This window comes from Crassostrea angulata, chromosome 7 (genome assembly GCF_025612915.1).
Source record: "Crassostrea angulata isolate pt1a10 chromosome 7, ASM2561291v2, whole genome shotgun sequence".
Taxonomy (NCBI): domain Eukaryota; kingdom Metazoa; phylum Mollusca; class Bivalvia; order Ostreida; family Ostreidae; genus Magallana; species Magallana angulata.
Genome location: NC_069117.1, coordinates 50,891,302 through 50,909,693, shown reverse-complemented (window position 1 = coordinate 50,909,693; position 18,392 = coordinate 50,891,302). Strand labels below are relative to the sequence as shown.

Sequence of the window (18,392 nt, the reverse complement as noted above, 5' to 3'; positions counted from 1 at the left end):
ATTATTTATATGTTTATACGCTAAATAACTGGTGCGTTACAACGTTGCACGTGTTGTTATGACTATGACGTCGTTAACGTTTTTACTCGTTTATTTGTATATTGAAACGTAACTGCTGTTTACTTGTGTCTAGAGATCAAATTTTGGTAATAGATTATAATTATTTACTGACGTATATTGTTTGTTTAGATTATTAATCTATATAGTACGTAAGCAAGTTTATTGAACAACAATTACATCTGTGAATCTTTATTTTTTATTTAAATACTTAAAGCGGTATTGTTTGTTATATTTGTTGCGTACATATAAATGCGTGTGCGAGTGATTTGTTAAATTGTATTTGTATTTGATTCTTTCAGAGAATCGTCATGATACATGATATGAATAAAACCAAATGAAATAGACGCATACAACAGATACTATAGCTTATATTTTGAAAAAGATAAAAAATATTTTTAAAAAACTAGAATAAATATCAAAACACAACAACAAATCCTTTTAAACTCAAATTTAATTTTAATGATTCCAAATACCAAAATGAATACATCACAGTAGGATAACATATATTTCAATTTTATTTGTTTTTTGAATGCTTAAATACTTGAAAACCCATCACAATACTATTCGCTTTATAGACATTTTCTTCTTTTTTCATTTCTATTTGACTTTTTCTGAAATGGTATTGTTTATCATTAAGAAAATCTTCGGGCACACACTTTAAAAGCAATTGGCGGTTTCCGAGTTACAAAGATCAAAGAAAAAATCGATGACAAAATCTAAGCCTGACTTTCTTGAAAGAAGAGTCCTGGTTGTAGGCAGACAAATTGTCAATAATAATATAAATAGCACAGCTTCAAAAGAAAACCAAAAAAAAAAAAACGAACAGCGTAATGGTAAAAGCTTCCGATATACCAAAATTCACACTAAGAGTTACCCCACATTTGTGAAATCTGTTCATATATTTTTTCAATTAAACTGAGAGAGGAAATTTAATTGTTAATTTATAAGATACATGTTTTTAAGTACTGCATTTTGGGTACAAACATTATGCAAATAAATTCCATGATGAACTACTTTAGAAAGCTTTAGTATTTAGCTGCACATAAAAGAAAGTGAAAACTGCTTTAGAAAAGCTTGTTTTAAAATTCGATGAACTGTTATTTTTCAACTAAACAGACGGTTACTTACTGACGCTTTGCCACCATTAAATGAATGCCGCACCAACACCAAAAAATGCATTAATGTATTGCACTTGAGTTTTACACTGGATATAGACATAGAAAATAAATATATATTTCCACACCTTTTTACATTCCCCTAAGAGAGAGACATTTACATGTAATGGTGGGTGGATTATTACAAAGCACACTATGTATTCAAAGAAAGTGAGCGCACAAGATTGTAAGTTTGCAGGAATCCTCGACACGAATCAATTGGGATTTAAATGTCTATAACCTCGAAAGGCTATGTACAGATTTCATCAAAAATATATTATGTTGAGAGTCGAAGTACATGGCTATTCCGGTTATTAAAAAAATCACAAAGCTTTCAAAAAATGGCAATGAGAGGTAAACCGATAACTAGTTGGAAATGTTAATGAAAACATTATTTAATGAAGTTATATTGTGTTATCCTAAAAAACTAGTAATAAGAAAAGAATTTTTTTATAGTGTTCATACAGCAGATCTAGAAATCAATAAAAACAAATTAAAATATACCGGTATATTATAATTCAACATCATGTTATAATAACATACATTTAAAACAAAAAAGTTTAAATTTTTTTTAAAAGACCACCAGTTGGATTTGAACCCAAAACACTGAATGTATGTATTCACTAAATCCAGGACGAAACCACTGAGCCACGGAGACTTGTCAATATATGCTCTATAAAGTACTGTTTGAAACACCACTGTCATATCAATGGACTTTGTTTTTTATCCTTCAAAAAATAATTTGAAAAGTACATAATTAGCCATCTCTGGGTCATCTCTCCATCTTTTTTTAAAATGCGACATTTTTAATGTTGAAATATGTTATCTTTACACGTTTCAAATTTGTGGAGAGAAGACCCAGAGACAACAAAATCATTTAAAAACAGTTGTATATAAGTAAGATTTTGCATGAATTGCATCGTGTTGCTATATTTAGACCCATATTATAATAAAACCTTTTGCATTTCAAATATTTTTCCACTCATTCCACATCCAACATAAACCAAATAACGGTTATAATTCGAAAAATATTCAAAATTAATTGATGAAATTTTCACTCTCCTTGTGCGCCCAGATTCCTGCCGAATCTACATCTTAAGCGCCCACATTCTTTCCACTCATTATAAATTTGAATGCTAAATTACACAACAACATATACCCACTTCGCTATAACTTTTGCAAAAGGAAGAAATATAACTGGACACTTTACAGTTCAGCGGAGGTTCAGCTGATTTTACTGAATCAACTTTGCGTCATTCACATAACTTATTTTAAGAAAACAGTGCAAAAAATAATACATAAATGTATACATGTATAAAACTTTCAAGCATAGTACAATAAAAAAAATCTTTTCGGTGTTTTTGAATAGTTCAATGTCATATATTTCTATTTTTCTTTTTCCCTTGAATTTTGGAAATATGAAGCACACCATTGAAAATGTCACTGACGACTAAAACGAGAAGAATCCCTATAATAACACACAAACCCAGTATTCCTATTCTAGTTGAAGATGTTCGCTCATCCTGAGCACAAATTTTCTTTCTCTGTGAGGATGAAAGAGACGTTTTAGTGACAGCTAAATCTTCTTTGATCTCATTCAGTTTTTCTTGAAGCTCATCAATAGAGATATTGGTCTTCGTTGAACAAATGCAACTACATTTCGATGATACCTCCTCTGTTTCATAAACTATTGTGGAAACATAAGTTGACCCCTGTGTCGTTCTTGCATTGGGTTTACACGGAAACTGTTCTGGGTCTGTTATAGTTGGAAAATCCGACACCGTTTTGTTTAGGAAAACTGTATTTCAACCATGCAAACGTATACCAGTTTGATGTCCAAGGTGCAGATACGTGTAAATTTATGTAAAAAAAATCATAGAATTTTTAATTTTTTTTAATTTTGTGATATACCATGTGTAACCTGTTCTTAATTCAGCAAATATACAAACACGCAATATCATTAGCAAAACAATAAAAAATAACAAAATTAGATTTTCTTTACGATGTGAAAATGGTTATTTTCTGCTTCTTAGTATATTTCTCAAAATAATGCATAATAAAACCTTAAAACCAGATGTTGAGCAAGTGCGTTAAGAAAGCTGTACCTTTATTGTAAGTTCGTAGAAGAACTGTGGAGTTGATTGTAGAATTGACAAGCGTCACAATTTCTGGAACATTGTCCATATCTGTACATTCTGCGATACAAATCCTTGTTTCCGGGAAGTAAGTGGCAGCGTAACAGACAAAAATGTAAAATGATTTTTCCGCACATTCTGTGATGGTTACATTTTGCCAAGATTTCTGATTCGTGCCTTTCTCTACCACTTCTGAGAGAATGTGAAATTCCACATCTACAGGAATGGGACGTTAATGAGTATGGTTCATTAAAAACTTAAAACTGTATTAAAAATGATTTTGAAATTAAAACATTAAAAGATCTGGTCCAGAAATCGCTTTAGCAGGCATACTTATTTTGGAAATGGGTTCATATTTTCACAGGTTGGTTAAACTGAAAAAATAAACTACTCAATCCCTAATTATATAGAAGTGAAATAAATAGAATAAAGACGATGGGGCAGAAAATGAACAGATATATGAAGTACCGTGTATATACGTAGGATAGTCTTATAGAACATAGTTAAACATTTTACTGATGACGTAAGAAATTGTCTTAGGCCAGTTTCATGCAAAGAGCAGCAACACCTGTACGAGTTTGTAATAGAATTTTACCACTTGGAACTAATCCATGATTTGCGAGGCATACAAATCCAAGGAATTTTTCTTCACAAGCTGCTGCATACATTATGTTGAAATTTCCAGAGTAAGAATTTCCCGACATGTTTAAAACTGCACACTGTCTCTCGTGAAAAAGTTGTCCAGGAAGTGTTTTATTTTCTTCTTTACAAATACCATGCATTGTCGGGTACCAGAAATTGCTATTGGCGTGCTTTATCATTCCAATCCAAACATCATCAGAGGAGCGCCTTTATGAATATGAACAAAGAACGCTATTCATTCAATGCATTTTTCCCGTTTATGCTTTTTTCCAAAGTTTGTTTTGAATGCTCATTTGAATTCAAGATAAATTATCATCAATAAAATTTATTTGTAGGTGTTAACATAAATGAAATCTTACAAATAGGAACATTAACGAAATACATCTACCATCATTTTAACCGACACTTTCGTTTTTAACAATGTAAATTTGTTGTGCTACAATTTTGCAAACAACCAGTAACTAACTTTACATACAAAGCAAATTATATGAGTGTCCATAGCAACAAATTGATTGACGATCTCTTATATACCGATAAAATAAAATAATCTTTTCCGTTTACGTTTCGTCTATCACAGTCGCCATATAATACCATGAAAATGTAAATAGTACCTTACCATCCTTTTCTTTCAGCTTTAACTTTTATGTACCAATTGACAGCGTCCCATGAGTTAAATTGCAATGTGAGCCCACTTGAACTGCAAATGTTTTGAGCGTCTAACCAAGTTCTTTCTTCCGAATGCACGATATAGACATTTTGCCTAAGTCGGCCCATGTAAGCTAAGATAAATTAAGATTTAGTGTACAAATTTCTGCGATCGGTAATTAAGCAATTTTTCTGAATTCAATTAATCAATGTCTTATAATTACCTTATATCTTACCTGGTTTAACGATTTCATAACCGCAAACTAAAGCTTAAACACAAGGTTATTCTATGTTAGTATTGAAATACAAACGTTTGATAAGACTGTAAAACTTTAATTTAACAGCTTTAAAATAACTGAAAACAAACTCACTGTATCCATGGCACACTAGTACGATGCATAAAAGGGAAGGCACATAACTGTTCGGCAAATTCATAATATATTTATTTTGTTTTAAATCTCCCTGCATCAAAACCCAAATCCTTCTCCTTTAAAAAAAAAAAAAAAGGTAATAAAGTCAAATTCTGTAGAGTGTTACAGTTGTGGCTTTCACCTTAAATTGATAAAATAACTTGCAACCTCACGCTATTTTAAATGATTTTTTTAAATCAGAAAAAAAAACCCAGGCAGAATATAAGATTTGTCATAAACGATTTTACTATCCAATACCTTGAATGGTGACTTCCTTCCGGAAAAACATAGAAACGGATTAGCTATGCATCTGTACAAATACACCCGATATACCCGTTCTTGGAAAAATACCAAAGAATAGTGATAAATCATTTTTAATAGATAAAACCCATTAGTGTGTCAATTTTTTTCCATATAAAATGATAACAAAACACAATAAAACTATAAAACGACAGAGCTGGCACATGGAATGAAATGACACCAGTTTTGAATCAGAATCGATAACTGTAAAGTAGACAATTGCATATCAAAAAATAAAATTCCAAATCAAAGTACTGAAGTACTGAGTGAACTTGATTTTATTGATTATTATTTATTTTAAAATCAAAGATATGTTATATCGCAACTTACGCAAGGCAAGTAGTTTCTTATCTATATTTCAATAATTACGCATACCGGTATTTTTAACATGAATGATCGGGCTTTTCTGACAAGAATACTGAGCTATAGACAGTGAACCCCACATGAATCATGCTGTGTAGTATTTAAAGATAGAATTAGCGCCATCAAATTCTACGATGCATTATGACAAGTATTCGAAATATTTTCGTGAAAATTGTATCGAAGCAATATTGAACTCTGGCATAGGAATACAAACGACTACAAAAAAATTATCTATATTGGTTGTATCATTTAAAATCTTACTATTTTCAATGTATTTTTAAAAAGTTGCCTTGAAAAATAATGCTTCTGAATACATTACAGTGAATTTATCAATCATTTTAAGTACCTAATAGTACTAAGACTGAGATGTACTAAGATGATTTTTGCTTAGATCAAAACACTGATTCATTTCCGGTTTGCCAGAGTAACTGCATAGGTGAGTTTATTAAAATCAACTCCCAAAGATCGAATAAGTTTCATAATTTATTTAGATTGATTTGATTTGATGTCTCTCAAATGAACAAATAAAGATTTAAATAAAAGGAATAACAAAGCCATTATTTTATACAGTTAAAAAAAATGACATGTGGTGATAACGAAGTGCTCAAAATCTAAAGTCCAAAGGAAAAAATACAAAACAGGAGCAGAGAAAAAACACGGACCTCTATAAATTAGAGGTAGGATTGGGTGCCATGGAGGAGTGAGCATCCTCTGCTGACCGGTTACTACCGCCGTGTCTTCTTTGTTGAAATTGGTTAAACGAGAAAATCTGTAGACAATTAGGTAATTATGGTCTGAAAATAAGTAGGAAAAAGTCAGTCAGCATGTGACCTAGTAAAAGATTGAATTTGCTGACAAGTCATTGTATCAAAAATAGAACTTACGAAAAGATGACTCGTCTTGAGATTGTCGGTAGTCGTGTTTTATCAACTTGTTTGTCGGTAGTTTGCCTCGCCTTAGAATCTGTTCATATGTAGAACAAGGCCTTGCGTATCGAATTAACTGAGAGACAAAAACTCCATATGCAGGTGAAAAAGGTATATTGCTTCATTAGTAAGGAAAGTTGACCATAGAAAAATTGAAGTCATCACATTTATCATAAACTTTTGTTGTTAGGATATCATCAATGCCACTTTCCATGCAAATATCCAAATATGAAACATATGACGTAGACTCTGTGGTATTCTTTATTTCCAGTTCTCTGTGATATATCGAGTCGACGTAAGTATGGAAATAACAATTGTTAATTGATAATGCGTCATCGATATACCTAAATGTTGAGTTGAAGGCCACAGCGAGTGTTTTATTTTTTTTTATAAATTCTGCTTCATATGAATACAAAAAAAGGTCTGCTAACAATTGGGAGCAATTGGTACCCCTTAGAATTCCAACAGATTGTTGGAAGACCCGATTTCCAAAAACTACATATATGTTGTCTATCAGAACCTCAAGCATCTTTTTAATATCTACTTTAGAGTACTTGTGTGCACAATTCGAATGATTTTTAACAAAATATTTTTGTAAATGACCAATGACTAGGTAGGTAAATTCATGTGATTCACTTTTATTGAAAAAAAGCAGCTATCAGTGATGTCAAAAAGCCCGGACTTTCATTCCTTGTGGGGAATGGTTGTAAAAGGTGTAGAAAAGTTGTAAGTTTTGATGCTAATGATTTTGGTAAAATTTTGGGATTTCAAATTTTCTTAAAGTTCTTTGGGTATGACATGGTCACGTATTTGGTCAAATACTATTTTTCTGTTTTTATCATTTACAATGATTTAGAATGCATTTCTGTTAACAATTAAAATTTGAGAGTCAGTCGTAGAGTTATTATCAAGATACATGGCTCACAATTCGTTGTCAATTTACACCAGGTTCGTGCCCTGTTTTTGTTTACATAGGTTCAATATACCAATAAAATCTGGGGGGGGGGGGGGTTGGTGTTGATTTGTCTATCTTTTTATTCATTTCATGCATAAATAAACAGTTTCTAACGTTAAACACATTCATTTTGGGTCTAAAACTGGAACTGTCACTTGAACATTCAAAATATAAACAAAGACTTTGTTTACATTGTAAGATCTGTATTTCGCTTATACTTCACAGAATAACACTCAAATTTTAGTTGCCTTATTAAAGCATTGTAAGCATTAAAATTGGGGGGAAATCGACCAAAACCATTACCATGCCCATTGAAGTATCCACATCTGATTTACACAGCTTCTTGAATAGACTGTTGCCCAGTACTCTTGAAGCATCTCATTTACTGGTAATATTTTGGCAAGGAGTAAAGAAAGAGGCTTCGTAGATCACTTCCTGGAACCCGCTGAAAATCTTTGCCTGTAAGGAGGTTTATGAAGTTGAGGTATCCAATATAGGGAAGGTGGTGCATATTGATTTTGGTTGCTGGGAATGTTGAAAATATTCAAAACTGACATATGATTTTGAAGAATTTTCTCCTGGGAAAGAGATATCTGAGTATAATTTGGATTGCCACTTGTTGAATTAAATCCAAGTTAATATACACTTTATATAATGAACCTTACAAATAAAGACATCGTTGTTTCCTGCTTTGTCAGCATGCAGGGACTAGTACAAACTGATTGTGTAATCTATCTTTTTTTTACTTTTAAATAAAGTAGAGTACATGGATTTTATATTGCGTTTTAATTGCTTCATGCGATCAAATTAAGATACTTATATAAAATAGTAAAATTTAATAGAGAACTCATTTATATTGACAAACATATTCGTCGTATTTTTATTTAAGGAATAAGGTAGTATTCTTTTAGTATTTATGAAGAAGGCTAACATGGACATTGCCTGCTGCCTAATCCATTTATGTGAATATTTATATTTGCATGATCAAATCCAATGAAGCCCGACCGAAATTATCACCTCATAATATTCAAAGAATGATTTCTTATTCCTTATATTTATAAAATTTCAAGCCACTGTATTATTAAATGTTTGAATATGAAAAAGCAAACCCCGCTGGCGCCCAAATCTTACGTAATTTTAAGTTATTGAACTGTAAAATACAAAATAGATACGTAGTGTTATCACAAGCAAAGACACTGAAAAATGTAAATATTAAGAGTTGTTACAATATATCGTTTTAAATCCTTGCAAATTTCGGGATATAATTATGTTACATTCATCATGCAATGATATACTGTGGCATTACATGTAGAAAATAATTTTCTTATTGATAGGAAGCCTAGAAAATAATCAAAATCAATGGTACCCTATTGTCTGAAAGGACAAAAATGTGAGTGGCACAAGTACATTCTTAATGTGTCTAATGTAAATATCCGTAAGGTTTGTTTATAATTTAAGGGACTGATTTTTGCTAGTGCATTTAGTTTATGCATTTAGTTTATTGTAATTATCTCTTTTCTTAAAATAAATATTCAATTCATCACTTTAATCGACGTCAAGAAATTACCCATAAACTCAACTATATCAAATTCGAAATCCAAAGTGCATATGGGAGGCAAAGTTTATTTTTTAATTCCTATTTTTCCTATACTAAAAATTGTTTAGAATTTGAAGTGCTGAGCGATTTGTATGATGATGAAGTACATATTAAATCAATTCTTTGACTATCGATTACCTCTTCTACAATGGTCGTTTTTCTAACCTATCTTAGTAACTAGTGTTTATATAGTATTTTTACTTGCACATCCTTTGAAAGAATGTTATTGAGCATACCGATTAATATTAAAAATATATATTCATCACATCAGTTTTTGACACGTACTTTATTTGATATGACATAGATGATGTGGTGAAATGCTGAATGTCTAAATTTAAATTGTATTAAAGCGTTTGATGATTAATCTTGTAAATATTCTTAATAATACGTAGGAAGAGCTTAAGTCACCTCTATTGGCTGCCTAAATTTTAGGTAAAATATCCGAGCTTAGCACGCTTTAAATTGCGGTATTTCTAATCCCCCTTTTCAACATTGTCCTTAGTGATCTCAATATGATTTATATGGTCACAAAACCATTAAGCTCTCGTAAATATACTTTTTAATGAAATGTTTTATGCAACGGTCAAGCATTACAGTTTTTAAATAAATACAATGTTAATGTACATAATACATGGCAGAAAAGTAGATAAAATTAAGCAATAAAAGCCCTGAATACGTGACTTAAATCTATACATATTCACGCTAAGAATACACCTAAGCTATATCGTGTTAACAAAATTTAAACAGTGGGTCACGAGCTCGAATCCCGTTGGGGATTTTAAATTTTCACCTTTCCAAAAATTGTTAAATCTTATTTTTGGGTGAAATAATGTAAAATTTTAACATTCTAAACTGGTAAAGGTATTATGATTATTATGTACATTAATCTACATTAATATCGACAAATGACCCATACCACCTTGAAATTATCGCATGTCTTGTGTAGATATTTTCTTTATTACTGAGGATAATATACGTTTTTTTTTAATTATGATTTTTGATTTTTCGATGCATACAGTGAAAAGAAGCGGTTTCTAAGCTTTATTCGGCATCAAGCGTATGCCAATATATGGTAAAAGGCTGTAATAAAAAATAGAACACAAATAGAGACACCATTACAATACTATGTCATACAATACACACACGGTCACATGCATTTATATTCTAGTAGGCTATCTTTAAGAGTTAATAGAGAGAAAATACATATTCAGAAAACTTAATAAATTTATGGTCTATAAATACACCAGAAATTTTGAAAACAAATTGTTGATACCAAGTATACAGCTATAGGACATTTAAAAATGGCTGCCAAAGCATCGATTTAATTTTAAACCGTGTTTGATTAAAAATATTGGATTAAGACATTAAAGGCATTGGAAGAAAACAGAGAGACTCATAACTATGATCTTATATAATCAGTCTTACAGGCTAAGATGTTATAAATCAAACAAAACGAAGGTGGAGCACCTTGTGTAGTTCAGCTTGGTAAGCGTTGGATCAACGTAACATTGAAGAGTTCCAAAATACAAAAACATTATAGTCTGTCCCAAGATATTTTTGCCGCATATTTTCTTAAATTATTCAATATTTATATATACCTCTTGGTTCAGACGATGTTCATTCAATAGTATGAAAAAATCCTAAGATTTCCCCTTTGAAACGCCCACTCTAGCTTGTCGGGTATCAGTACACGGCTAAAAATAAAAAGTCTACGAGGTTTTTCCATTGTCAAGGACATGAAGACGCCCGGATGATAACGTTGAAAAATTGCGCGAGGGGTCCCGAGTACTTCCGAATGGAGAAAAGATGTCAACATTCCCCATTATAAATCTCTGTAGGAAATCTGTTTTCGTTCCTGTGAATTTTTACGAGGGAAAAATGATAATGTGTGAATGAAGTTATCTTGGGAATTTTCCCTTTCATCGATTTTAATTGCACTTCAGTCACAGGTATGTGTATTTTTATTAAAAATCGTTCAAATATGCAGCATAAATATCTTGGGACAGACTATAGATAACTCGTACATAACAAAACTCTTTTACAAAAGACAAAAAGAGGTATAACTCTTGTTTGGTTACAGCATACCTTTTGTCTTTTATTAATTCACGACAACGTTAACTAATGAATAAATTGTTTAAAATTTTCCAAAATTCAATGTTAAATGTATTACAAGCTATTATTAAACGGTGTTTATACCATTAGGTAACACATTCTTTTAGAAGAAAAAAATAATTTATTAATTGAATTTAAAATATATATTGCAATATCAATCAATTTTATCATTGTTAACTTGTGAAACTGTTCCATATTCTAAAACATCACGTGACGTTAAAGTCATAGTACTATCAGACGGTGATAAGTTCGACGCCCAACTTAGTTTTTCCCCTGAAGCAAACACGGCATAGAATAATACTCCAAGAAAATGAATGGATCCTGCTATTAGAAATATGTTCTGCCATGATCCAATATTCTGGGATAAGAATAAAACAAAAAACCAGAAATGGTAAACATATTAAAATGTTGCGCGATGATTCAAACTTAAATTTACTACTTGTAATATCTGACTGATTGGAACCATACTGAATTGTATTGAAATATAAGGTGAACGTGCATTGTCAGGAATGTAATAAATACACTGTTTTCTACCTCCTGTCTAAGGCTCCCAGCCACTAATGTGCTCAGTACAGACCCAATACAGCTGATGCGTGTGAATCCTGTCACTATGTGGGCATACTGCGGCGCCAGGTCTAGAACGTTCACCTGGTACCCTGTTCACATATTAACATTTGTATATGGAGGCTTTAGTAATTCGAGTATATTACAGTAATTTTTATATATCAACATTATTACTTATTAGGTTAGTTACTGACGCACTACGGAAATATATTGGGTTCACCTAGCCATCTATGAGATTGATCAACCCAATATATTTCCGTAGTGAGTCAGTAACATACCTAATAAGTGTTTTGTTTTTCCCGAGGACTATCAAGCGACATATTTATTCACAAATAGCGATGATCTTCGCTAAGCCATGTACAAGATGCCTAACATCTCGTCCAATTTAACTCATTTAAACTCTTCAAATTTTTCAATCTCAGCTTTCAAATACTCTTTAAAAATCTTTGCTTCACCCATGTTTACTTAAAATGTTTTGTTGCTATTCAATTTTAAATGATTTCTCCCTTTCTCTGCAGAGATTTGAGCAAATTTCGACGCTGCCATTTTGTTCTGCTCCAGGCAAAACAATGTGACATCAAAATTCTAAGGGCAACTACTCTAATTTTAAAGAATTTCAAAGGGGAACTACTCCAAATACTTTAAGAACCTACGGCATGTGGTTTATGTATTAAATTCTATCAAATGTCGAAATTAGTAAGCGAGGCGTCGGCCAATGACGGCCATATTGCCTAATATTATTTCTCACCGAACAAATATAGAGATATATATGAGGCAATCACGTGCCATGTTTAAACCAATGAAAGTGTGACATTTCAGTCCAAGGGAAAATAATTATTCATGTACATGTATAAAGCATTTTACAAATCATATCTATGATGTTTATTCGAGTATGTAACAGTATTTGTACAGACTATTTTAACACTTACTCAAGTATGTTATAGAATTTGTACTGAATATCAATAGTTATTCCAGTGTGTTACAGTATTTGTACAGAATATATATAGTTATTCGAGTATTTAACAATATTTGTACAGACTAGCTATACAGTTATTAAAGTATGCCACAGATTTTGTACAGAATACCAATAGCTTTTTGAGTAAATAACTGTATTTGTACAGAATATCTAGTATAATTATTTGAGTTAAATTGGTATTTGTACAGAATATCTATTGATACTCGAGTATGTTACAGCATTTGGGCTGAATATATATAGTTTTTTAAGTATGTATCAGTATTTATACAGAATTTAGTTATTCAAGCATACAGTATGACTGTCAAAATAGAGACTTACCTGATATTGCTAAGCCACTGACTCCGATTCCTACCAAAAGAACAGCTGTCGCTATCCTGTAGTCGTTTATGATGTATAAACTTAGCAAACACAACGATTCGATTCCAAAACCTTTCAAATGAAGATGGATATGATAATTTTAAACGAAAAAAGCGAATTATTTAGCGGAAATTCGAGTTAATTGAATGCCACTTTAAATTGACTGGAATTATTGAACTTCCTAATTTTTTACCTAAATAAACCACATGCATGTACGAAATTGAAAGGCAAAAAGTAACATGAGCAACAAGTACCTGTGCACTGTGCAATTTTTCTGCCTTCGGTGGTTGTGACTTTTTCCGTTGCAATCAACTTATCTATAAGAATACCACCCGTTACAACAGAAATTGCCATCAAAACCTCTGGGAATGCGACCAAGAAACCTATCTAAGAGACAGAATTGCTCCACGTTTTTCAAATCCTTAGTACAGATAACATATCAACACCCAACTGATGCAATCTCTTAAAACGTGATAATAGATCTTACGCTTGCTACATTCAGCCCATATGCATCGGCAAAGTATTGCGGAAGTTCTGACACCTGAAGGGAGAAAATCCAATTTCGACAGAATTTCCAACAAACACCGCCATCACTGGTGTCGAGGTAACTATCTTTCCGTATGGAATATTCTGTACCTGTGTTAAAAAAATAAAAATAAAAATTGATCTAATTAAGTTTTATGAAAAATTAAATATTTTGAAAAATAAATCATAGAGTAATATTGGGAAACACACAGACGGATATTTTTATATTAATATTATTTTTGCATTTTTGAATCAATAAAAGAAAACATGATCAAAAAGACTTACGGAGACTGACATTAACTATCGTGTGATGTGACAGTGTATTGTTTACCATTGTTTCAGAACTCCCATCTATCTTAGGACCCATTTCATCAAAAAGTGATTTTTCAACAGCCGACATTTTGGGATTTGACATCGGGGTGTCATAGATACAAAATGCCCACACTATCGAAAATATGATTGCAAATCCACCTAAAAATAGAAGATTTACGATACATTGCTAGAGATATATATTTAAAATTCATGTTGAATTCATTTTAGAAAACAATCTAAAAACAAACAGGCTAATTTCGAATCTTACCAAATATGAAGAGACTTGAATGCCAACTTATATAGCAGGTAGAAGCGCCAGTAACAAAAAAAGCCACAGCTGGACTTAGGTAGGCTCCTTGATATGAAAATAATCGATAACTTTGTTTTGAAAAAACGTTATGCACAATGAACCTTACTCGTGAAATGTTGTTTTTGAGAATTGAACTAATGATCTCCCTTGGGCGAACAAAGCGCAACCAAATTGAGAAGATTATATGTTCGTTCGCTGAATAGCCCATTTGTGAATAAAGTAAATCGTATTCAAGTGTTGGAATCATCTCTAAGAAATAATAATATAAGTTTTGTTAAATTTCTAAAATTAATAGAAGAAATGTTTCAATGGAGGTTTTTATATAATATGTATTCTGGATAAAGTATATTTCATCTTTTGTTTTTGATAAGCAGTTTGATAAAGCGATCGTTCTTCAGCCAAACAATGCTGGGCTCCGGATGGACGAGATCGGTTTGAATCATATGGGTTAAAAGTTGGGTTTTGTTCTTTTCTGTTAATGATTAAGTGTTCAACTCCAAGGAGTATATTATATATTTTGATTTGGTATCCCTTGTTCATTTTCATTCATTTAGGACCGAATGAAAAATAGAAATATTGCTAAAATGTTTATTTTAGGTTAACAAGATATGAAATTTTAAGTTTGGAATCTAACTAAACTTACCACAATAAGTCAGTGTGACCATTCGTGACTTCTCATTTTTCAATGACCAAGCCGATAACACGCCATTTAGAGCAGGAATTGACAGTCCCTGAAACACAAATCTTACGATTATAATAACAGGTTTTTACTACAAAAGAATTCAAATTCATGAGTAAAAATCTTATTGTTGAAGTCATATGACGTTAAGATATAATTGGTTCTGTCATCACTTAATTGCTAGAAAAACCCAGCCTACCTCAAAAAGGCCCTGAACAAAGCGCAATGCATAGACAACTGCTGTACCATACGCCATTACAAAAGATAGTAAGACCGTCAATAAACCGCTAGTCAGAATGGAAATTCCAAACACCCTAAGGATGGTTTACAATACATGTAGTAAAAGAAAAAGAAATTGAACTGATTTATTTCACACTTTCAATCACAGTCTACCATTGAGCTGGAGATAATATTCATGTAGTCAGGTACTTGTACATGCATACTTCGTAGAGAAAAATAGAGTATCTATGACTATTGGTTTGTAGGTTGTTTTTTTTTTTTTTGATTAATCAGAACACGAACTCAATATTTCAGTTTTAGTTGAATTCATTTTGATACACTGTATTTCAAAAAGTAGCTAGTTGTCCAATATTTGAGAAATATAGATATATTTTGAAAAATCATTTTATTTTTGCAGTCAAATAAGATGGTAAGGAGTTAAAAAAATGCATTAACAAGATTGATTTTGCGTTTTATAAAATATGTATTATAAAATTACAAATTGGTCTATTTTAAATTTTTTACAAGACACTAAATAAAAATTATTTCTATAGAATGTGAGTCTACCTAGATGATGAATAGCGAGCCGATAAGTAACCCCCTGGAAGCTGTGTGATGAAATAGCCAACAAAAAACACTGTGTTGAAGTACTGTGTGACGGATGGATCCCAAGGAAGAATGAGGTCCCTGTCGGTTCCATTAACAGTGCACTACATAAACAAACTTCAATTATCTTTACAAACAACGTCAATTTGATGTTTTGAATCAAGCAACATTGTTCATAATTGTCAAATATTATACTGTAAATATAAAAACATCCAAGTATTATCGAATCCGTCCATACTTTCACACATTTGACTATTACTAATCTGTCATTGTGTCATTTGACAATTGAAAAATTGATTCAATAATTGAGCATTTATGTTACCATTGATTATTGGCATTCTATTGAGGGATGAATTCAATATTTATTTGTTTTATACGATATAAAATGGTTTGGGGCAGTTTACGCTTTATAAACCGCGAAGCGGTTTATAAAAAAGCGTAAACTGTCATTTGACCTTTAATATGAAATAATTTAATTCTGGTTGTAACACGCTTTCTGATTGGTTGAAAAATGTATTTTATATCGTATAAAGAGTGTTGCCTACGTCATAGTAAGACAAACGTCAAAAACATATCAATCCGCCTGATGTTACGTTTGAATTTTGTACAATTTGATGTCATTTTATAGACCAAATGACTGTTTTTATCAACAATTGATAGGAACAAAATTAAATTATAAGGAATGAATTCAATATTTATTAGTTTTATACGATATAAAATGGTTTGGAACAGTTTACGCTTTTTTATAAACCGCTTCGCGGTTTATAAAGCGTAAACTGCCCCAAACCATTTTATATCGTATAAAACTAATAAATATTGAATTCATACCTTAAGTAAAATGGTACAATATTCAAACCTAACGTCAGGCGTATTGATACGTTTTTGATGTTAGTCTTACTTTGACATAGGCAACATTCTTTATACGATATAAAATAATTTTTTTAGCCAATCAGAAGGCGCGTTTCAACCAGAATTAAATTATTTAAGCTTAGAATAGTAGATCTAAGACTGAAGGTTTATTTAAACAGTATATAATATAGACAAGAAAAGGCCTACCTAGTGCTTTGAGTTCAGCTTTTATGAGAATCAAAAACACACACAAAGAAAAAAATAATTTAAAAAAATCTTATTTTCACGTTTTAAAATATATTAATTACTAAATGGTTCATGTTGATCAGTATATTTAATGATAAAAAGAACATTGATTTTACAACACGCATCTTGAATAAATCAGCATTCCAACCCAAAAATGAAATTACTTACCTCAGTGAACAAAGAATTCACTTGGAAGGAGTTGTCACGAAGAACATAGACCATTACCAATGAGAAACAAGTCCGCAAAGAGAACGAAAATAGGAGTCCAAGAAAACCCAGCACGACAACCATCTGTCTCTCCATCGTAACTGTTCAGTCTATGAATCATTCGGATATTTCTCTATTAGTTATTCAACAAAATTGCTCAATTTCAGCTACTTTTATTGAAGCCTCACATTATGTATATATTTGTCGATACAGTATTACAACCGTCGGTCTGTTAATTTGTTTTCTACATTTTGAATGACACAGACACAATTTACATTGTGTAATTTGCTTTATTTCATGAAATGAGAACTCCTGTTCTATCTCGACGTGCGTTCAGGGAGCAACAAACGACGTTTATAATAAGAATTTATTTTCATTCAATCCAAAAAGTTCATGAAAAATAAAAGATTACACAGCAATAGAAAACAAATGATATCAATTTTAATTTGAAAAACATCTTTTTTATGAATTTGGTGAGTGGTCTTGTCAGTTCTGTCATTACCTTTGACTCATTACCTTTGTGAAGATGATATCAGTTTTACATGTGCTTATGGGGCACCTGTTGTTGTTTTTTTTAACATAAAACAATGGTATTGACATATCATAGTTAATAAATTTTCATTGTATTGTACATGAAAATTTTGATTCACGTGAAACATTTATCTGTTTAAGCATAAACAATTAAGGGCTAAGCACGTGATATTGCAAACCAAGGACCCCATTTTATAGCAATTGCAGACCCTAACTTCTTGATCGATACTGGGGCTACAAAATTGCAAGTTCAACAAGAAGTGCAAGGGCATTTTTGTGATATCAGTATGCAAATACACTGATGTAGTGTAGAATCTGTTTAATTCAATCTATAACATTCTATCTAAAAATGGGATCCAATGACGTGTTCAAAGTTTAACATGCATACTTTTATATATCCCCATTTTAAACAACACGGAAAGAGTTTGTAATATACCGGTAACTTTGGAAGTATCCTGATGCAGTTTATCGAAGAACTAAACAGCAATGTTCAATGTTCAAAAGTTCACAGAGGTATGGACTGAGTTGGACACGTGATCAATTCCTGTGAAGTTACAGGGTTTTTCATAAAATTTGATCACGTACTAACCAAGAAAATATCCCAGTGAACTGTGTACCATTGTACCATTGTTATTTATCGTTATATTTACGTTTGAGAAGGTTAAATTGTTCGGAAGTATGAACCGCGATTTAAATGTTTGTTTTAATGCAA

At 31.5% G+C, this 18,392-nt stretch overlaps 1 protein-coding gene and 1 pseudogene across 1 annotated transcript; both read right to left on the bottom strand.

Annotated features, from left to right (window-relative positions):
- Positions 1-501: 501 nt before the first annotated feature.
- Positions 502-5,867, bottom strand: LOC128192229 (uncharacterized). Its single transcript, XM_052864776.1, has 6 exons — positions 5,008-5,867; positions 4,873-4,905; positions 4,608-4,770; positions 3,945-4,198; positions 3,320-3,565; positions 502-3,012 (listed from the first exon to the last, which is right to left on the bottom strand). Exons 1-6 carry the CDS (start codon positions 5,102-5,104, stop codon positions 2,591-2,593), a joined length of 1,215 nt encoding a protein of 404 aa, XP_052720736.1. The 5' UTR covers positions 5,105-5,867; the 3' UTR covers positions 502-2,590.
- Positions 5,868-9,833: 3,966 nt separating this feature from the next.
- LOC128192226 (vesicular glutamate transporter 3-like) lies at positions 9,834-17,251 on the bottom strand (annotated as a pseudogene).
- Positions 17,252-18,392: the final 1,141 nt, after the last annotated feature.

What these genes read in the sequence shown, in the direction of transcription:
- LOC128192229 (XM_052864776.1), bottom strand. Translation starts at nt 5,104, where the DNA reads ATGCAGGGAGATTTAAAACAAAATAAATATATTATGAATTTGCCGAAC. An exon ending in TTATGAAATCGTTAAACCAG is followed by an intron (nt 4,771 to 4,872) that starts GTAAGATATAAG and finishes AATTTATCTTAG; the next exon opens with CTTACATGGGCCGACTTAGG. An exon ending in TCTACGAACTTACAATAAAG is followed by an intron (nt 3,013 to 3,319) that starts GTACAGCTTTCT and finishes GTTGAAATACAG; the next exon opens with TTTTCCTAAACAAAACGGTG.